This window comes from Trachinotus anak, unplaced genomic scaffold (assembly GCF_046630095.1).
Source record: "Trachinotus anak isolate AG129_WGS33_773 ecotype Australia unplaced genomic scaffold, CSIRO_AGI_Tana_v1 ptg000016l, whole genome shotgun sequence".
Lineage (NCBI taxonomy): Eukaryota > Metazoa > Chordata > Actinopteri > Carangiformes > Carangidae > Trachinotus > Trachinotus anak.
In genome coordinates this window covers 12064025-12087130 of record NW_027273867.1, presented here as the reverse complement: position 1 = coordinate 12087130, position 23106 = coordinate 12064025, and the positions used below count along the sequence as shown (strand labels likewise).

The following is a 23106-nucleotide window of genomic DNA, read 5'->3' as shown; positions in this document are numbered from 1 at the left end:
CAAATCGGTTCAGTACTTTTTCCCGCTGACAAACAAACACACATGGATGAAAACATAACCTCCTTGGTAGAGGTAAAAATATGTCGAATATGGTGTATCTGTTCCAGTCAGAGTGCCTGTTCAAAAAGTCTTATTATTATTGCAAAAGGAGAGGGTCATCTTATATTCAGGCTATTACAATATGTAATGAAATCCAATCAGGAGATACCATATCTGATTGGAACGAGTTCGTATCCTGAGCTTATCTTCATGGTGCCGATGCATACATCAAGGACACATGCACACTATCAGTCTGTGTTACCAAATTTGTAATCATAGTGATAGACTGTTTCTGAAGGGGCTCCAGCAAGATTTTAAATGCAGCCAGGTGTAACCGATGCTCATGCTCCTCATGAATTATGGCTCCCCATCTCTTCCTGCAGTTTAATCTAATGAGGCCAGTGTTAAATTGATACTGATAACTTAGTACATAATAAGGCAACGATACCTGATTATTAAACTCCGATCCTGTGACTGCTGCTTTGGTGAAGCCAAACGAACAACAAGCTGCAAATTAGATGAGTTACCTCTTCTGCATCATGTGTAGAAGACGTTTCTTAGTTTGTGTCATTATTCCGTTCCTGTAAACACTGCCAGCATGTCTCAAAGGATTGCTGTGTCTGATTGCTGTCTCGAAACAATAATATTTGCTACCTGGCGCATCATGGTAATTGCAGTTTATTAGTTTATTGTTTATCATTCACTGCAGTGCTTGGCAGGAAAAAGATGTTGATTTAACAAGAATCTAATGGTTTCAAGGAGGTTTCAAATTTCAGCTGCATGCGTCATAGCACCTTGAATGAATTTTAAACATGTATCCAGGCAGTTGCTAATTTACCTGAGCGAGTCAACTATTAACATTATAGAAAAAACATGTCTCTCTTTCTCGCTCTCTCCTTCGCCATCTGAATTCAATTTGGTTTCATTCTAATTAGCTTTACTGGCAAGAAAGCCTCCCTCTGTCCGATTCTCTCTCTTTCACTTCACCTCGCATTACAGTGAGGACAAAACTTGCATATCCAGGGCTTTTTAGAGAAAGAGCTGCGTAAGGAGCAGACAGTAGAGTGTGAGAATATATCCTGCACACTTCCCCCCGCAGTGGAAAACACTGCATTCATTCATTTAAAGTTTAGTCTGTGTCAGGTTTAGTGATGTCAGGGTGTAAACTGATCAGAGAGAGGTTGAGGTTCACATCTGGTGCCCTAAACTAACTGCATTGATTTCTGTCCTTTACACAGTAATATGCATATCTTCACAGTATAATGTAATCTAATGTGATAGTCCTGCAACAACTACACTTAAGGCTTCATGGGGCTTTTGTCACTGTGTGCACTAGCTATGATGTAAACTAAACATTAGGTCTTTTTACCTTGTACCCTGTGGTGCAGTGCACTACAACAGCAGCCTGATCTGCAGTGTCACAAATCTTCATTACTGTATATATGAGTACATATTATTGTGTCAACTGCCTGTATAACATTAGATTATATAATTACTTTGATAATACTTAACTGTGTAACAGTGGCAGGAATACATACATATACAGTATACAAATCTGTATACTCTCCTTGCTCCCACATTTTACTCGAGAGTAAATACATTACATCATCTATATACTTATTGTTTGGTGTAGCAGGTGGTGGCATCAGTCAATAACAGTAAAATTTCCAGTTTTTCTACCTTTAAAATACAGCTTTCTTCACATATCATTGTGCAGGAGGAGCAGAATTGCCAAGAGCTAAAATATGACACCTTGACTCGGGATGAGAAAACAGACTTGCTTGCTTTGTGTGGTGCTCTGGTCCTAGACGATCCATTATTTTGTGTTTATTTATAAAGAAAACGGCAAAAACCCAAACAGACTTGGTGGAATGCTGCAGGAATATTTTGGCTTGAGAGGAGGACAACCAGACAATCACCAGTTTTTATAGAGAACGCATCCTCCTCCACCTCCACAAATCCTGCCGTCAATATTGTGGCAAAGGCTCATGTGTGTTAGACTGGCAGCATTCAGATCACAACCACATGTTCATATGTGGCAGGCAAACTAAGTTATGTGTTATATTCTTAAGGTATCTGCATCAAAAATAAGCTGACACATTGCTCCTTTTTGAATAGTATCTGTTCTGGTAAATCATGAAACATCTCAGAACATGACTAGAACTTGTGGCATTCACCTTTGACTTGGTCTGAACAGGGAGGAGGTGCCATGTTAATCCTCTATCAATACTGCTCTGTGCTGCTTAATGATTGGTGACACACCTCCTACTGTGCCTCTCCTCCAGCTCTGGCACATTCAGGCTCATGGTGAGTCACCAAATTACCGAATGAAGACTGCCTAAAACGAAAACTTAATGACCCTGCGAAGAATAATTTTAGCACGATGGCTCAGAATAGATTTCGTATCTCATGATCCACGAATGGACTCGTACATTTGTTGAGAAACAAAAAAAAAATCCCCAACATTAAACTGCAGTGATAATTTGATAATGTTCTTCCAGCTCTGCCGAACATTTGAGCATCAGTCATCTAATTTTAAGCTGTGGAGGCGTGTCGGTTTCACCATAAATACCGAGAGGAAAGCACAACCACCAAACTGCTTTTATTTTTTACTGTCTCTGTCTCTGTCTGTGTCAGAGCCGATAACTGAAGTGTCACGCTGAGGGCTACATGTTATCACCTTCTCTCCTGCTTTACCATCTATCATTCCCTTATCAGATTACAGTGCACACACACACACACACACACACAGAGAGATACATCTTCTTTCCTCCACAACTATTAGTAGTGCCACTGGGATCTGTTGATAAAAATCCAAATTGTATGCAAATTGGTCCATGTGCGTGCATACATGAGTGTGTGTGCGTGCACATGCTTGAGAGAGAGAGAGAGAGAGAGAGAGTGTACAGGGGTGAGGCAGTGTGTAGGAGACCGATCCAAACAGTGGTTTTGTAAGAGAACATATTAGATGAAGGGCCCTCGGGTGCTGTGTGCTGCTGTTGAAGACAAACTCCACAACCTTGTATTATTGCTGTGGGAATAATGCAGAGTTTACCCTAAAACATCACCCTGTTTATACAGCACACACACAAGCACACATGCAAACAAATGGAGTCATACACAAATGTAATCACAGATGCACTCAGGCTTGAAAAAAAAAAACAAGAGTAACACATCTATATACATTCTGAGCACATGTACACACAGCCACCACATTGGCACAACCACACACACACACACACACACACAGCCTCACTAACATCAATAGAAGGGTGTGTCTGGGAGCTATTTTGAATGAAACCACATAAAAGAGAGAAGTAGGCTGCTGAGAGATGCTCGATACAAAGGATCACAGGAGCTGTGAAGAACTAGAAAGACAGATGGGGGGGATAATATGACCGCTGAATATAAAATATTCACACAAAAATAGTCATCTGCTGTATGTTTATCATGTTTACAGCTAAGATTACTTCCATCAGTAAATCTGTTGATTATTTTTTCAGTGAATCTATAAATTGTTTAGTCTACAAGATGTCAGAAAATGCCTGCTACAATCCCAAGGTGATGTCTTTAAATTGCTTGTTTTGTTTGATCAACAATCCAAAACCCCAGAAAAACAATTTAAATTACAGGAAAACACAAATCTTCACATTTTGAGACACTGGGACCAGACAGGATTAAGTTTGATTAATTGACTAATTATTATAGTATTAATACTGTTTCAGTGTAATTAAGAAGTTTTGGTGCAGGACTCAATAGAAATGGTCACTTATTATACAGTAAATTGATTTTAGCAGTCAGATTTGCCTTGCTGGAAAAAAAACATTGGGAAACCACTGATAAACACCTCCTGTTTGGATCTAATACTGTGGGTTTCTTCACACCCACAGTATTTATTTAATTTAGTAAAAGATAAAAAAAAATTGTCTTTTATCTACTTGTATAATTTCATTTAAAAAGGTCCACTGATTCGAACATCCAGCTGAAAAGGCTGTAAGCCCTCTCTAGGGATACCAGGGGGCAGTGTGGAGAGGACCAAAGCTCTGCATGAACCTTTTTCTCTGGTCAGTGTTTGCTTAGAATTATGCACTTGTCATTTGCAAATAAAGCTCTGTGTGTGTGTCTTTGTGTCTCTGTGTGTGTGTTTCCAAGGTCAGAGGAGGACTCTGAAGGCAACAGGGACATCTGCAGTGAGATTCTCCAGATGAAAGCGCTCGAGAGGCTCACATCTACGGTCAGTGTGTGCATGTGAATCTGAGAGTTGGTAAATATGAAACACACCAGTGAATGCTGGGTGTTATTGTCTGTTTATTTTTTTCTCTTATGTCTTGTTGTGACACCTTCTGTTTTTTCTCCAACAGGTACAAAGTGAGTTGGCAGCTGCTCTTGCCCGAAAGACTCGCAAAGCTTGTGAGTATTCTTAGTATGATCTTTTTTGTTTTGCTTGTGAGTATTCTTAGTATGTTTTTTTTTTTTTAACTGCATTATGAGAACATGACGTGACAATGGCAATGTTACATAATGAGAGTGAAGAGCTGTCAGTCTAACTTGATTCTGTGTATGATTGGTTGCAGTATCAGAGCAGGACTCTGAGACGACAGAGGCAAGCCAACAGGAGCCTCGCACACCCAGTGAAGAGAGCAGCCCGGTAAGACACACACTGTGTACACTCCTCTACTCATACACAGAAAGCTTATAGTTTTGGTGTAATACTGAAGAGACAGAGTAATGGTGTCGATTTTGACAGCCTCTTTTCTTACCCAGAATAAACAAAAAAGTAAAGGTCAAATGCTGTTTTTTTTTTTAACCAACATCAGCTTTGTATGAAGTGTTGCTGAAACACGCAGAGTGGCAGAGTGGTTGCTATTTTAACCTGTGCTAACAAACTCATGTTGTGATTGTGAATATCACTAATGAAATAAGCTTTGTTTTGCTAATGCTGCATCACAGTCTGCTTGCTTGTTGTGTGTTTGGAGGAGGTTTCAATGTTTTAATAGGGCACATCAAAGTGTTTTTGACAGCTGTTGTACCCAGAATGCTCTTAAAGAAAAACCTGGAAGTGGATCAGGCTGAATATGACCAATACTGGCTCCAACACAGATAAGCTTTGGACGTCCATAATAACAGATAATACAGTAACTGGCTTATTCTGATCACCTTGCTCTCTTTTAAAGGTCACTGAGTGCAAGCTGTGTGTATGTGTGTGTTCATGTGTGTACCTCCAGGAGGTGGCTGAACACAGAAAATGGGGTCAGAGCAGACTGCAGGGGGAGGCCTGTTAGCTTTCTGGTCCCATCTCTGTACAGTGGAAACCTCTTTTTCTCCATCAATTATTCATTCTCTGATTACACCAGAGAGATTAGGAGAGAGGAGGAGACATCTTCTAAACACAATTACACATACAGCGCAGTGGTTCACATTTTTGCTTTGTGACACCTTAATACAAAGAAATAGCTTCTTTCAACCTCGAAGTGGTGAAACTCCCATTTTATAAGAAAAAGACAGTTCTAATGTGTTTTCTTGTTTCCAACCCAAGTAATCATTTTCTGACCCTTTACACTGTCCGTCCTCTGGAATTGGCCTGATCGCATTCAGGTTGGGCTACGGCTCAGTCACAGCTCTGCTGAGGTTTCACTGTCCAGTGAGAACATTTCAGAAGTGGAGCGTCTGTTCTTAGAGTTGCTTTGTCAACATTTGTTTCATGTTTTACAAGCAGCAAACATGTTGAAAACATTTCGATGTGGTAACAGATGCTTTGTGGCTGCCTTTCTTCGCCTCTTTCTTTACGATCGCTCCCTTTAAATGTCAGTGCAGAGGAGGCTCACTGCACAGCTGTTATCAGTTCCCCCTTATTTATTTATTTATTTATTATTTGTTTTTTGTTTTTTTGACTTCATTATGATCATAGTAGGCTATTTATGAGCCAAGATCAACTTTCACACTCGTTTTGTTGTCTGAGAACAAAAAGAAAAGAAAATGTTAGATGAAAACAACTATACTGTGAATTTGGCTGCATTAAAACACTATGTATCATCACAAAGAGCAGGAGGAGACAGACTGGAGGTTTAGCAACCCAAGACATTCTTGTTCCCTACCTCTCTCTCTCTTTTTCTCCCTCTGTCCCTGACTCTCACTTTCTCTCTCACCAACTACAAACTGCTGTGTATATGTTAAGACAAGTCACTAATAAATGAAATGCATAATTTAAACTCATTCGTAGTGAACTGCCTATAAATATTGGCATTTGTGTATATTGACAAGTGGATTTCATACTTCAGGGACAAGCCTTTCTGACAAATATAGACAGAGCATGTAAAGACAACAGAGAGTGGAGAAAAGAGCCACAGTGAGAGTCTCTCATTATGAAGTGTTTGCAGACTATAGTGGTAACACGTTTGCTTGAGAAAGAGGCTGATAAATTGCACACAACTACGAAAAGTCAGGCATGACACAATGAAGTCCAAGATTTATTTCCTTTGTGGTCATTGATGTACAGAGTAGACCATTTTTTATGGTTTCAAAAACAATAAAAACAATTATATAGTAATAGTAATAATAGTAATTCAACTAATTAGACTGGAAATGAATGTAGTTTCAGTAATTCTTCAGCCTACTGAAATTTTTAGTTTGTCAAACAGAGACCAAAGAAAAAATAAGGATAGACGGGGAGATAGAGGGAGAGAGACAGAGACGGCCACTCAACACAAACACACACAGGCAGGTTTATCTTCTGTGTGTTCTGTGTCTAGGACAGGAAGCTGAAAACAGGTTAACAGGAAGCGGCAAGGGACATGGGACTATAGCTCTGATATAATGTCTATGTCTGTGTGTACGTGGCTATTCTACCAGATAAGAGCTGTCACTGGGGGGAGTAAACAAAATGAGGCATGGGAATATGCCATCGTGTTCTGCTGTTCTGTGTGCGCGCTCCCGCGTGTGTGTTTTTGTGTGTGTTACCCTTTGCTAGAGCCTGGCATCGTGGGATAGTTGAGCTCACAGGAAGGGTAACTCAACTTGCAGCCAAATGAAACCCCCCCCCCCCCCCGCTCTCCTTCTTCCAAGGAAAATAAACAGACCAGGCTACCCGCCACTGGTGATAACCATCATACTACCAGCACCCAAGGGAGCACGCACACACAGTCATGTTTTCTGTCGTCAAGTTTCTCCGAGGACAGAGCTATTACTTTCTCCACTATCCTGCAGCTCTTTTAATGAAATATATTCTCTGCCCTGCTGTTCTCTTCACTCTCTCTTTATGTTCTCTGTCTTGGTTGTTGCTTCTTTGTGATTCTCTTTTTAAAGTTAGAACAGTTAGATATTCATGTTTATACACTTTTACCTACTTCTGTTGGGCTACCACGATGGTTCACACATTTCTAAGTCCCAACTCTAGAGGGGAGGAGACAGACTCACACCCACCAACACACACTCTTCCCACACAGATACACATTCCCGCCCACTTACACTGCTAATCACACACACTCACTCACTCACTCTGTGCCAGATCCTCTGACACAGAGCAGTCAGACTGAGACAAAGAGGGAAGTGCAACAGATACAGGGAATTACTGACTGTAATAGACAGAAAGAATAAGAGACAAAGAAGAATTAGAGAGAGAATGAGATAGACCCAGGATTACCATTTCTTGTCAGTCTCCTCACATGGACATAAAGAGGCAACTGAAAACGTGTTATTGCATGCGTCTGGATTATGCACACACTGGTTTCATTCTCCCTTGGACCAAAACACTGAACTTTGTTGAACTCCATTCCACAAAAACACATTAAGTGTTTCCACCATGTCTTGGGACTGTGGGTTGAGATATGTCTTCATGCCTCCTGTGTTGCAGCTGGGCGGGGTGTGTGCGTTGAGGGATGGCGGTGGCACTGGTGGTGGCGGTGGCGGTGGGATGGGGACTGTATGCGGCCGTGAGGAGCTGACCAGCCGGCTGGGGCTGGAGGCCGTTCAGAGGCTGGCCAAGGACGGCTGTCGGCTACTGCAGAACCACAACTACCGGCTGCCCGACAGGAACCAAGCAGTGAGTAGTGTGATGTTTTAAAATGTCATTAATACTGTTCAGGTGATATGACGGATGATGTTGTTCTGTGAACTTGCTGGTCTCTCACCACGTAATCTGCCAGGTGAGCTGTGGCTATATGGTTAGAATGAGTAGAGAGTGATGGACGTCATCATGTGGTAAATGCTGTTATTATTGTCGTCACTTTTAAGCGCACACACACTTCAGGTCTGAGTTACTCACAGAGTGGGCTCTGGGATCTTCACCAGGACCATCAGGATTTGTTTTGCTTTCAGTCTAAAGGACGGACACACACACACACACACACACACACATTTACAGCATGTCTGCTTACTTTTGTGCATCTTCTATAGGAGTACATGTCTGTGCACTGACATGCACTTCTCCCCCCCCCCCCACACACACACACACACACACACACACACACACACACACACTGCAGTTATTGGTGCAGACTCACATATCTTTGCTTCATTAAAATCACTTCAGATTAAACAACCACCAGTTCTCTAGCTCGTCTGATGTGGTTGTTAATAATGGCTTAGTGCAATGTGATCTCATATCCTTTTTACAGTCTGTCAAGTACTGTGTGTGCCTATGTTCACTTGTGTGTGTGTGTGTGTGTGTGAGTGTGAGTGTGAGTTCACTGGCTAGAGCTTATAATCATGCGTGGGAGCTCGTGTGTGTATGTTCATGCACTGCTGGCGCTGTGGCAGGCTGAGTCAGTGTATGCGCATAATGAGTGGGGTGTTAGTGGAGCGTTGTACTGTATAATCCAGCTCTGCCATACACCTGAGGGCAGGAAATGAAGCAAATGCAGTCTGATTTCACCCTACATCACAATGCGCGTGTTTGTGAAATCTACCACATATCACTTCGGTGAGTTTGACTGTAGCCCAGCCTCAGGGATTTTCCAAAGTGTGTATGATTTTACTTTCATTCCTTACATGCAAAAGTAAAAACATACTGTATTTTACAACAGCATTAGTACTGTGTAAAACTGTGCAGAAATATTTATGTGGTGCTGTTAAAGCAGGGATGTAGTGGAGAAATAATTTATAAAACAATTTAGCCACTTTTAGCTTGACTTAAATCTCATGAAGTATCACTTAGTCATCTTCACCTAATTCATGTTACATGAGGACAAAGCTCACGAGACCTTTCCTAAAAGTATGAATATTATTTAATATTTTAAAGTTTCCTAGCCTCATGATGATCAGTGTTCTTAGATTTTTATATACTGTTAACTCATTCTGGTTAAGTGAGTAAACATCAGAATTTTCTCGTGTTATTTACTCCGCCTTTGAAAAATGCAATTTTACCGAGAGCAAATTATTGTCACAGAACCAAGACTTTCTGTGATGGTTCTTCAAATGCTTTAAATACAAGTACAGTTCATGAAGTTCCCAGACACGTCATATTTTGGGCTGTGTTGCAGGGAAATGTGAAGGAAGTTATACACAAGAAATTGTGTTGCCTTCGGTTTACATATAGTAATCATATAGTTTCAAAGAATCCTGGCACAATCAGATAAAAATGATTGATTGTCATACAGAGAGGAAGCAATGTTTTTTTTAACTCATGAGATTTTAGGGAAGCAATGTTGAATTAATGTTAAAAGGTTAATGATGAAACGCCCATGCTGTTCAAAGGTCCTTCACTCTGCACACACATCCCCAGTCTGTTGCCTGGGTTAAAGTAAACATCAGAAAATGTGCTTTCATGTGGATGATTTAATTAGAGGAAATATGCAATAAATAATAAATAATGCAAATATCAGTCAAATAAAAAGTATAGATACTGAGCCAGTACCAGATACTGAGCTGTCATTGCTGTGACGGCTTGGTGTCACTTATGTGGAAGCAGTGAAAACCATTTATGACCAAAAGGACGAAGAGAAGGAAAAAGATTAGCAAATGCACAGAAGATCCACAATAACAAAATACTGAAAATATCCTTCAAAATAATGTATTTTCCCCTCCTCTATTCTCCTGATCATCTGTATGTAGCTTATAGGGATGTTGGATTGTCTTACAATGTAAAAATGATCAATCATGAACCAAATGATTCAATGGTCTTGAGAAGATGGTCTTAGACTTCTCCAAGTTGATAGGAAACACATGTTGATCTAGAATCATTTCTAAAAGTGTGCATGGGGAAGATGCTTCTCAATAAGGAACCACAAACATAAACAAATGTAAGATGTATTTATCATAGGTTTGATGATCGGCTCATCTTAGGCAGCAGAATGTAGCAGAAACCGAAACCAAGCACGCAGCCAACCTCAAAGACCGCTCTCCTTTTACTGGGTTGTCATGGTGATTTTTATTTTTTAATTTATTGTTTAGTTTCCTTTTTTTTCCATGACACTGGAGCTCTGACAGACCGGTGTGGGCTGTTTCCATAGTGCTATAACTCATATGTGCATTGGGTGCATATCTTCTTTCTAGTCACTTCAGATGTGCATTTGTGCTTTAACAGACTTTACTCGAGGTCAGCCTGCACAAGGGATTGTACAAGTTCACAGCATGCATGATGACACACATACACACAGGCAGGCTTGTGGGGCACCCTGTGTTACTTTCTAATAGGTACAGTTAGAAATTATACTATGCTTGTGTATATGCATGTGTAGTTGCACTTGTGTGTGCTGCTAACCTAAAAGCATTGTGTTTTCATATTCTTATCCATTATTTCCAGGAATCAGGCTCAGAGCTATCACAACACTGATATGGCTTGGTCACTATCAGCACAGACACCGACACACACACACCCGCAGGAACAGGAAGGGAACAGAGAGTGCTTCCTTTAGGCTTTCCATGAGGCCGACTTTTCCTCTGAACAATATGTCATAGTGAGTGTGAGAGAGAGAAAGAAACAAGGACAGACAGACGGAGTGAGCAACAGATACAGAAGGGATAAAAGAGCCTTTATGGACCACAAGTCCTGATCTTGTAAAAGGCTGAATATATGCTGCATCCTTTTTTATTTTGTGAGCACAAATTGAACTCTTTCAGTTTGTTTGTCTGTGTGTGAGATATGTGAGCAAGTGCATGTCCCCTGCTCTCTATTTTCTGTTCCCAAATCCAAACCTCTAGAGCATAAAATCTGACCATTCAGAGACAGAGAGAGACTTGGCTTGAATGTGATGAAAGGAGGAAACAGAAAATGTGTTTCCAGAAAATTGGAGAAGGAGATTGTGAAGAGGGAAGGGTGGAGAACAGGTGGAAGTACAGATGACTGAATTGAAGGAAGGGATGGGGAAAAGGAAAGGAAGGAAAGAAAATGACACACCTGTTAACTGAGAACAAGTGACTGTCCTGACTAATGACTTCACAGAAACGTGTATGCAGGTTAGATGTTCTCATTTTCCTTTTTGTTGACAAAGAAAATCATTTCTGTCATTCCAAACTTTCCAGAAAGATTATATCCAACTCATATTCAAATTGCCATGGTTGTAAAGTGTATTACATAATAGTGCATTTCATGTATTTGTTTTCATTGTTATATCAAAGCCCTACATTATTTCCATTGTTAGCAGACACCAAAATAACAACATCCTGAAACTAATCATTTAGATTTGGTAAATCTCTTCCTCTCATTGATCTGTTTAATAACATTCTTATTAGGATTGAAATTTTTGGGATATTTACAAGTTTGGATAAAACACATAAGACATTTTGGATAGACACGTCTTCTATCTCTCTCAGTCACTTCTTGTATTTGTCACTCACACTCCTCTGTGTCTCTTGCTTTCTGTCCCGGACTCTTGCCTTTCATCTTTTTTTTCCTGCGCTCTCTCTCTCTCTTCGTCTGTGTTGCATAACTTTCTGACCCGCTCCCCTCCACAGTGTACGAGTGCCTACTCTCTATATTTTTCCTTTTCATGTCTAAATTAATGTTGTTCTTAGGAACTGCTGTTTGCACTTAATTCTTTAGAGATTCTTTGTGCGTGTGTGTGTGTGTGTGGATGCATCTGAAGTGCTATGGTTATGAAGACACAGTGACAGTGTTGCGAGTTGTACTTTTGTTTTGCTGCATTTTCTGGAAGCTTTTTGATCTTGAGTGTGTGTGTGTGTGTGTGTGTGTGTGTGTGTGTGTGTGTGTGTGTGTGTGTGTGTGTGTATGTGTGTGTGTGTGTGTTTTAACACTGTCTTCCTCCAGTCTTGGCTCAGAGTTGTTTGTCTTGGCATCTGTGTAAAGAGAGTAACTGTTATCGGAAAGATCAACAGTTTGCCACTTTATCAGGAACACAGCACAGCATTTTATTCTCCTTTGTTTTTAGAGTAGTTATAGTTACATAATCGCACTGTATTTCTGGGGCAATTTTCCTTTATTAGAAATTTATTGGTGTAGAGAGGCAGGAAAGTTCAGCAGAGATAAAGCGAGGAGACTTATGAAACATCCTGGTCTGCTTGAACCCTGGATGATGGTGGTCTAATGGCATCTCCCCTTTAGACCACTTAGCCACCAAACGTATTATCCTGACATCACATCTGGGCCGCTGGGTGTGGTCTGAGTGCCGGCCCAAAATGTAATAAATGGCATGCAGTGTCAGATCTCTTAACATCAGCTGTCATGCTAACCTCTGAGGACGTTTACTTTCAGCATGTTACATAATGAACTGGCAATGATTAGTACACCCTGTGTTCACTTTGAAGAACTAGCAGTGCTTGTTTATGATTGTATAAGTTAATGATGGCTAATAGGAGAGCAGAGAAATTAACTAAAGAAAATCGAAAATTGCAGATTCCAGATTCTGCTCCTCCTCTTCCTTGAACTTTAAAAAAAAAAGCATAAATACCACTATTGCAGGTGATCAATTCTTCTTCATTATTTGCCACTATAGTGGCACAGATGGGATACACACACCGATGACGTTTTCTTCTTGTAAACTGACTGACTGAGTGTTATCGTTGTACAGTCTACATACATTAAATTTGATGTTGTACCCAAGTTTATTAGATCCATTTTGCACAGTGGTCTGCAATAAACAAATAAGCTGGTTGTAGGCCCCTTTAGATGCTCAATCAGAGAAGGAAGAACTCTCTCTCAAAACTCAGTTATAAAGTACATAAAATTTATTTTAAATACTGTAGATGTGGATTTGTTAACTAAATAAAAACTTATAAAATATCTTGTATTTAGTCAAATGAAGGTTTGAGGAGAGAATGTGACACACTCACCAACACACCTGAGGGGAAGTACCTGGTGCCCGCTGAACATCTGTATTGTACTTCAGTAGAATATGAGTCATCGGGGCATGTCCACACACACACACACACACACACACACATACACACAGACACACACAGCGCTTTGGGCAGATTGTTTTCTGTGACTCAAGACAGATCCCACCTGCTGTCTCTCAGGATCAGACAGCACCTTTCATCAGATGATCACAAAGACTGTGTGTGTGTGTGTGTGTGTGTGTCTACCTTTCTATTGACTTGTTTTTGTGTGTTATAAAGATATCTGTGACTGCATTAAAAGTGCTCTGTCTTAGGGCTCCACAGTGTCTACAGTAAAAGTCCTGATTCCAGATGTTGTGATTTTTTTTTTGTTGTTTTTCTTCAGTGAAACAACTTACCACTGTGACATTATGTTGTGCCATGTTATATTATGGCATCTACTGCAGGCAAGAAAGAATAAACCCCTACCTGCATTTGTCTTAGAACAAACTAATTGAATCTAATTGAACTAATAACACACAAATCATTGTATTATTCATGTCTATATTGAAAACATAATTCAAACATTCACAGTGTAGGCTCAACAAAAGCTAACTGGAGTCAGGAGTTATCCAACCTGGAGTCCAACCAATGAAACCAGATTGAAGGTGTGGGTTAGACCGACTTTGCTTTGTAAAAACACATCAGAAAAGTGATCTCTGAAGACTTAGGAACAAGAGTTGTTGATTTTGCATGAAGCAAATAGGGTTCCAAAACCATCTGAAAGAGTTTAGATATTGATCAGTCTGCAGTTTGACAAACTATCTATAAATGGAGTTGATTTAGGTCTCCCTAGAAGTGGTTGCCCAGCTGAGATGACTCCAAAAGCACAATGCAGAACACTAACATAACAAAGAACCTCAGAGTGACAGCTAAAGGCTTAAAGGAATCACTGGAGCTAGTTAACTTCTTTGTTCTTGAGTCGACCATAGACAAATCATAGTGTGGGGTTTCATGTTGTCCATGGCAGGACACCATGGAGGAAGTCGCTGCTTTTAAAAATAAATCACTGCGTGCCTTAAATTTGCCAAAGAGAGCCTTGACACTACAACACTACTGGGAAAATGTGGTATGGACTGATGAAACTATGGTTGTATTGTTTGGGGAGCATATGCAGCACTTTGTGTAGTGTAGAAATGGGGCTGCATACCATCATGAATGTTTATCAGGGTATCCTGCAGGATAATGTTAGGGTGGCTGTCCACCTGCTGAAGCTCAGTAGGAGCTGGATGATGCAGCAGGACAATGAGCCTAAACGTAAAAGTACATCTTCTGCAGAATGACTTCAAACAAAGAAAATCCACCTGTTGGAGTGGTGCAGTCAGAACCCAGACCTTAATCCAGTAGAGATGCTGTGAAATGATCTTGTAGAGAGTTGCTCACACCAGACATCCTTAGAATAGGGCTGAGCTGAACACTACTGGAAAAGTTTGTTTGAGGTCATTGGTGCCAAAGGAGGTTTGACCAGTTATTAAATCCAAGGGTTCACACCAGCACTGTGAATATTTAATGGATGTGTTCAACGAAGACATGAAAGATTCCAGCTGTGATATTAGCTTAGGGAGAATGTCTTTGTCTACATTTGTGACGTAGATTACATTTTATGAGCAATTAATGCAGAAAAACAGGTAATTCCAACAAGTTTACATACTTTTCTTGCCACTGGAAATGCTGACATATGACTAAACACAACTGTGTGCCGTCCTACATAATGTGTGTGTGTGTGTGTGTGTGTGTGTGTGTGTGTGTGAAAGCAATTAAAACAGTGCAACAGAAAGACAGCCCCACACAGAGCTCTCTGTGTCAGTTGTGATTGCTACTCAATCCCTCTGGCTGCGATGGAGACTGCAGCGAGCAGCTGGAGAGGAGACGTTGCCTCTTTATCTCTCCTCCTAATCTTCTCCTCTGCCTTTGATCTCCCTCTCTCTTCTCCTTTTTCTCTCCTCTCCTCAGGCTGTTTCTTATTGTGCTCCATTGTCCATCTGGAGCTCCGTTCCCATTGCACTGTTACTGCAGGTGTGTGTGTCTGTGTGTGCGAGAGAATGTATACGTGCCGGAGTCACAGATCAAGTTGCTGTTCATCTTCGGAGCAGGAGATTATTTCAAGTGTCAGCCCACTTTCCTAGTTGTCCCCATTTTTATTTATTACGCAATACCTTTCTCTTTAACGGAAAGGAAATGCTATACCTCCCTCTATTTGTGCCTGCACATATGGATTGATATGATAGTGTGTGGACGCAAGAGGCCAACTGATACTGTTTCTCGAATGTTGATAAAGATATTGTATTTGAGAATTTAAAAAAATCTGTCAATGATATTTGGCTGACATTAATTTTCAACATGAACACACATAAAAAAAAGATAAACACAGAAAACATTTCTTATTGTGACTTACTATTATATATACATTACATAGCTAATGTTAACAGCTGTTTTAGTTCTGCATCAAACTTCATTCCTTTACTCATCAAGAGCTGTCTCCAGCGATGCAAAGCAACGCCAATGTTAACTCTGGTCTATCACGTCTTTTCTTCTACTGAAGGTGGCATGCTAATCAGCTAGCCCCGGCCCGTATCAGTCTGTCTCGTCAATTTCCAGTAGCAGGTCACTGTAGCCTACAGTCTGTCCTGAAGATGTAGCACTGCTCAGAGGGTGTGTTATAACCTTTTGTATTGTAAAGACGTCAATGGCCAAAGCTCTTTTCAAGTCACAATCACCATCACCCACTCCCGGCAAGAAACCATGTTCAGCCGCAGAGAAAACGTACAAATAGCCACTTTAACAAAGAGTTGTAAACTACGATTAACAAAAATGATATGACGACACAGTTTGTAAAGGACCTCAAACATATCTCTGGCATTCCTGTGCTGTAATTTCTTGTTACTTATCAGACGTCATGTACAGTACACATTTCCCAGTATATCATTTAATACGCAACAGCAGGACTATAATATCGGCCTTCTAAGAGTTTTGACCTTGCCTCACTTTGTGACATGTTGTCTGTCTGATTTTTTTTCCCTCTCTTACTTTACTCTTTCTCTCTCAGGAGGCAGGGGGGAGGGTTTGTCTGAAGGAGAGAGGACGAGACGTGTTGGTGTTGCAGAGAGTGACATCATCAGTGACGTCGCCATCAGACCGGCCCTCACCCACATCGTCAGGGGGAGGGTCCAGAGAGGAGGATTGCGACAAGAGGTCAGTCCCTCCTACATAATAAGAGCCCTTCAAACCAACAGTAGCAACAAAAGATATAATCATAGTCCTCCTCCCTCTCTTTCTCAGTTTTTTACTTTGGGAGCTCAGGTTGCAACCACGCAGTCTTGCATATTAGCAGTGCTGTGAACACAATATGTGTGTGTGTGTGTGTGTGTGTGTGTGTGTGTGTGTGTGTGTGTGTGTGTGTGTGTGTGTGCGCGCGCGTGTGCGTACGCGCGTGTGCGTGTGTGTCTCTAAGATAATGTATGCCTTAGCTTCTGGCACACAGCAAGAAGAAGAGAATGGCTGTTTTGTTTTCAGCTGAAAGGGAAGCAAAGATGACACCAAGAATGGTTTACTTCCTTCACAAATCAGTGTATGTGTTCAGGATCATATGTTTGGGTCTGTGTGTGTTTGTATGTGCGTGTGTGTGTGTGTGTGTGCATGTCTGTGTGTAAGTGTATTTCCTCAAAGTTGACTTCTTTGTACAGTGGCTGTCTTTGTGTTAATTTAAGTCAGTATGTGCCAAGACCTAAGGCACAATGTAGGGAGTGTCAGTGACAGGCAGGTTAAGTGGGTGTGTGTGTGTGTATGTGTGTGTATACAGTGCTCAGCATCATCAGTAGCAATCAGTTCCCTCTGAGTACTACTGTAGGAGCTGTCAGACAGAGGGTTTTAATCTGTGAAGCTCTTAGCTGGCAGGGCCAGATGACAGGGCTGTTTACCCCAGAGGAGAGCACCCTTCCTGGGTATGCAAAGCTTAAATGAGGGCTGATCCTCCAGACCTGTTCAGATATGAAGATGACCTCCGAGCTAGCTACGCTCGCAGAAGCGGAGGAGGACCTAGATGATGAAGATGATGAGGATGAAGATGATTATGAGGATAGAACTCATGATGAAAATGCTAGCAGTTCAGAAACCTGTACATTTGATGTTCCCCATTTCCGATACATTGATGACGACGACGTGGAAGAGAATAAGGAGGAGGAGAGGGAGAGAGGATGGAGGGGTGGAAGTTGTCACACTTTGTTTTCATGCCCCAGTGAGGAAGATTGTCGTGGCTCTGCGTCTTACAGGTACGTGGTGGTGTCGGGAACGCCGCTCAAGATCTTGGAGCACCTACTAAGTGACCTGCGGTTGGATGAACAAAGAGGGGCACCAGAGAGCAGGGAGAGCGGTAAGTTTGGAGACACACACACGAGAACATGTTTCATTAACGCTGTGCACACACAGAAATAACAGGGCATGCATACGGGACAAAAGAAGCAGACATAGAAAGGCTTAGAATTAGATAAAAACAAAAGTTAGTGAAATTAGTTAGTTTGTCATATAAATAAAGCAGCTGAGATGTTTATCTCTTTAGCTTTTTGGCCAAAGGTATTATATAAAACTAAGCAACGCACCTCCCTCTCATTCCAAGGAATTAGTGCCACACAAGTTACAACACAACCTACTACTCCTTTTTCTTTCTCTTTTAACTTCCCTGAGGTGAGTTCAAACCCAGGAGGTATGCACTTCCTCTTGATTGTACTGTCTTTGTTTGTACTGTCTTTGTGTGTATGTGTGTGTCCGTGGCTGCATGAGCCAGTCAGCCCACACACCATATCCAGGTGCATGTGTGTGCGTTCATTCAGCCATGTCATTGCCTGTGAATATGAGGAACATTCAAGAGGTTAAATGATCTAATGAGTCTGTGGAGCGATTCCCTCGGGGGCTTGTAGGCATTTCTGCTGCAGACAATTTCAGTGGGCTGTTAACTGTCATGTCTCATTTTCACAATCCTCAAGCCTATTTTATAGCTACTGGGTTCTCTGACAGTGCAGCAGTTACAGTACTACTACACTGTTTCACCTCAGGAAACGTTTTGTCATTTTGTTTATATCAGCTCAGTGAGCGCACACCATACTGTTTTTACACAAAATCAGTAACTCAAGTGTTAAAAAAAAGTGAAAAAGCTGTTGTAAACTGACGAAGTGACATGTTTGAATATCTTTTCTGTCTGATTAATAGTTCAAATCCCAAAGGTATTCAGTTTACCATTAGCAGAGAACAGGGGATGCCCATGGTCCCTACAAACCACATCGTCCTCACTTAGGTTATAATTTACTGACAATGTTCCCTTTTTGTCTTGAAATATTGCCAATGTGAGATAATAATTCCTGCACAGATCAAAAGAAAAATGCATGTTGGTAAAAATACAAACCAATCTTTTGTCATAGTTAATGGATCTTATTCTCCTCTAATTAAATTCAGTATCACCATGAAAACCAGGTCCAATAAAATAATATTTCATACTTCATTCAGGGACATCTCGGTCTCAACCTGTATTTTGTAAAACCCTGCTCTTGTTTGAAGACAAGGCGTCTTTATGTATCGACTCCTCAGCACCACCAGTTCCCAGCAGTCCACAGGGAGCCATCTCACTGAATTGCAGGAAGCAAAGGAAGAAAGAGGGAGAGATGAATGTAGGAGAGGGAGAGGGAGAACTGAGATGGTCTTTGTGGAGGAAGACTGCCTTATATTTATTCACTGAAAAGAGAAAGGACACTTTTTTTAAGGCTTGGGTTGATTTTTAATTTTTTTTTTTTCCAAGGGAGCGGAGGGAGGTGCTGAAGCAGGGATGCATGTTTGTCTGTCTCTGGCTCTATGTTTGTGTGTCTATCTTTCGGTCTGTGTGCACTGAATAAGCATGAGGGTGTGTGTGTGTGTGTGTGTGTGTGTGTGTGTGTGTGTGTGTGTCTGTCTGTGTGTGTGTGTGTGTGTGTGTGTGTGTAGGTTGGTCCTCTGGGGTGGTGTTGAGCATCAGTGTGCCGTTTTAGCGGGCTTAGCTGTGCAGCATGTTGAACAGGCTCGAACACGCTTCCATAGAGAGAGAGCGATTACCCCAACCACCCCTCCCCATGTACACATAAAAAAACACACACAACAAAAAACACAGCAGCAGATTACTGCGATTAGTTCAGCACACACACATTTTCTCTCTTCTTCCTTTCTCTCTCGCAAGAGATAAACTCCCCAAGGTCAGAACTGAATGAGTTATTCATCAGGGTGCTGTGTGCGTGTGTGTGTATGTGTGTGTGCGTGCTGCTGTGTCACTGAGTGTATGTGTTTGACTTTGTGTGTGCCAGCGGGCAAACGCAGAGGGCATATGTTGAAGATGAAAATGGATATTTATCATCACAGAGAGCTGAGAGAGGGCGAGCGTAGGAGGAGAGTGGTAGCAGGGGGAAATGTAACCGGCGAGAAGGAGAAAATGAAAAATGGGGGTGTAGTGAAGGGGGGGGCACTAAGTTTGAGAGTGAGAGAGGGAAACGGAGAGCAGAGAAAAAGACTGATAGCTGGTCAAGAAAGAGCTCTACATCCACCGACTGAGGAGAATAGGGCTCAGAGAAGAGAGAAAGACAGCAAAGTAACCACCAGTGTTTTGAAAAAGTGATAAGCTCAATCAGACCCGCCTAAAAATATTTCTTGAGAAAAGTTGTGTTTTTATTTCTAACGAGAAGACACTTGTTCAAATATTAATGCCACGGCCTCTGCTCAGTCTTCTATAATTGATTTCTTTGCTCTCTGCCTGACAGAGCCATATTTGGGTCACACATTTTCCCAGGGAAAGAGCTTGACACCACACACACACACACACACACACAGACAAACACACACACACTCCACAACTCCCTCACACCACCAACAATGGCTCATTACCCATCTGCCATGAGGGCTGTTTATATTCAGATCTAACCCATTGAACACCTGCTGAGTCTTACACACACGCACACACACACGCACACACACACACACACACACACACACACACACTTGCCATCTCACTTTCACATTAGCTGGCTCTACTCTGATGAAGTTTTTGAAGTTGTTCAGAATATGAGCCAAGACGAAGAAAAAAACTGGTATCTCTTCCTAAAGTCCCTGAAAACATCCTAGTCTCTATTTCTCAATAACATAAAATATTTGTGACAAAATAATTTGACAGGCAAAATGATTTGTAACGCAACGTAAGATACCTTTAGCCTCTTCAAACCCAAACCAATGCTGTGCAACCTAACTTTGGTCAAACTTGCAGAACTTTATTTTCGCTTCCAGTGGAGACCCCAAAGTCTCTTTTGATGTGGCGAACCTGTCACCACATCAAGTTGCTTATGTACAAAGACAACAGACACAGAGCAACATTAGCATTCAGCTCACCAGTTAGGCTCTAACTTTCTCTGCCTGCTTATTAGTGCAGGGCAGGTAGCATAAAATGGGTTTTTAGAGCTTTTTCACTGAAAACAGTTGCCTGCTATGGCCAGAAATGTCGCCCTGGGAGTGGTGTGTGTGAATCAAAACAGTGAAGCTGTGGATCCAAAAACTAAAACAATGAGCTGAAAGATGCTAAAATGCTCAGTATAAGCTGAGGGAGACATCACAGTCCAGTGAAGTCTCAATCATTTGATCACATATAAAATGTTTGAGGTCGTATTCGTTATGCTTGTACAGTGGCTCACATAAAGAGGATACCATTCATTAGTTCATGATGTAGACAGAGGAAATCAGAGTTGATGTTAGAAACAAAGGCAGAAAATTAGAGACTTTCATGTGACTTTCCACATCTTAATTCTTCAAGACAAATCATTAAGTGACTGTGGTGTGTTTCCTTTTTTCAGAAATGTTGCTGGATGACTTCCTGTTGACCTACCTGGTGTTCATGACCACCCATGACCTCTGTCAGGCTCTTTTGGGACAATATCCTTACTGGCAAACATGTGCACAAACATAATCACACTCGCATTCTTTCAGCCTTTGCACCAATCCTACGTTGTCTCCTTGACCGCTCTCACCTATAGCAGCGCCCGCTGCAGGGGTCAGGAGGAGGGCAAGGATGCCCTCTTCAGGAAACGTAAGGTGCTGCAGCTGGTGTCCCACTGGAGCAGGCTTTACAAGGACTTCCTCAAAGAAGAGGAGCACGTCAGGAGCTTCATGAAGGTGCGGCACTACTCCCTTTCATCTCCATATCTGATTTTTTTTTTTGTCTCTCCTTTCACTCTGTCTCTAGTATCTGAAAGGATCCTCTGGTGTCGTTTTACGTGCCACTAAAGAACATCAGAAGTCTCATTCATCTCCATTTGTTTCTGTCTTGATCTAAAATGGGCTTTTCCTTCCTCAAGTTTTGCACAACAGGACATCTGAGCTGCAGAGTGTGTGTATGTGTCTTCCCTGATCTTCTTGTTAGCTGCATCTCCTATTACACTGAACAAATTTTCAGCCTGCAGGGGGAACCTTGTTTTTATCTCATCCCTCTGATGAAGGAGCAAACTAATAAGAAAGAGGGGAAAATACAGGCGCTTTCATGTTGTATTGAGGTTTAATCATAATATATGTCTTTCTTATTTTTCTGTCAGAGCGTCTAATAACAAGGAACAAATGACACCATGTTCCCTGAAAACACACACATACAGATTCTCAGTGTCACATCGTTGTCACATTTCTCACTACAAATGCTGCTTGAATCTGCCGTGTTCTTGCTATATTTTCACATAGTGGGCCAAATCGCATTTGAATGCCTGTGACAACCAACACACACACACACACACACACACACACACACATAACATCACACATGTACACATCCACACGCTCAAGCACAACAGCTGCACACACTCACCAATCACTAGTCCCTCTGTAACCTGACAGCTCCATTGCTCAGTGCCGGGTTGCCATGGAAACCAAAGTGCGAGGGTTGGCATGGGTATAATCTCATACGGAGTGTGTAACCCAGGTGATAGTTGCCTAGTAACAGAGGAACGAGAGGGGAATTGGTATGGGATGCTATGGTGGGTCAATGACAGCGATAAGCAGGTGGAAGTGTGTGTGTGTATGTGTGTGTGTGTGTGTGTGTGTGTGTGTGTGTGTGTGTGTGTGTGCACGCTTGTCTTTGCAAGTTGTTACTGTTTCTTCCCCCTGAGCTTTCATGTTACATACTAATGCTCTGCCATGCACACACTCCAGCACACAGACACAACAGAGCGTGCCTAGGCACCCATTTAAGTACAAGGTACAGAATTTGTCACGTTTTTTTAGTGTAATCTACCTACGCAGCATAATTTACAATTGATGGTACTCGGTGAATGAGCTGCAGAGTGGAATGTTAATGCCGTAGTTTTATTTTGTTGGTTCAGATCATCTTCTTAACCTCAGTTGTATTTGATACCTTCCAGTGGCAAGAAAAAGTATGTTAACCCTTTGGTTAAGCTGAAACAAATGTAATCTTTCATGTTTTTATCGAACACACCCATTAGGCACCAGTAACCTCAGACAAGCTTTTCTGCAAGCTGCTGATCAGACCTGTGCAAGGATCAAAAGGAAATGTGGACCATTTTTCAAAGCTACTTCAGCTCAGCCATATTCTTATGATGTCTGGTGTGAACCTCTGAAGGCCAATCCACAGAGCTCTTTTAGCCCAAAAGGCAAATTTTCTTTGTGGGAAATGGTTTGGGCAAACCAACCCTATTAAAAATTGTTTGCCTTCTTTTAACCATAATAACTCTGATATGTTCAGATGTTTGTGCTATCTTCCAACTGTGTTCAGATTGTTGTAATAGGCAGCTTGTTAGA

At 41.5% G+C, this 23106-nt stretch overlaps 1 protein-coding gene across 2 annotated transcripts in view; it reads left to right on the top strand.

Annotated features, from left to right (window-relative positions):
* rapgef5a (Rap guanine nucleotide exchange factor (GEF) 5a) overlaps window positions 1–23106 on the top strand; it is a 50121-nt gene that overhangs the window by 16385 nt on the left and 10630 nt on the right. For both annotated transcript variants that reach the window (XM_071499722.1, XM_071499721.1), the window contains exons 6-13: window positions 4192–4273; window positions 4401–4449; window positions 4614–4687; window positions 7889–8077; window positions 16355–16500; window positions 17577–17677; window positions 21159–21237; window positions 21333–21477. In XM_071499722.1, the coding sequence (XP_071355823.1) occupies window positions 4192–4273; window positions 4401–4449; window positions 4614–4687; window positions 7889–8077; window positions 16355–16500; window positions 17577–17677; window positions 21159–21237; window positions 21333–21477 (865 nt within the window). The remainder of the gene's footprint in view (window positions 1–4191; window positions 4274–4400; window positions 4450–4613; window positions 4688–7888; window positions 8078–16354; window positions 16501–17576; window positions 17678–21158; window positions 21238–21332; window positions 21478–23106) is intronic.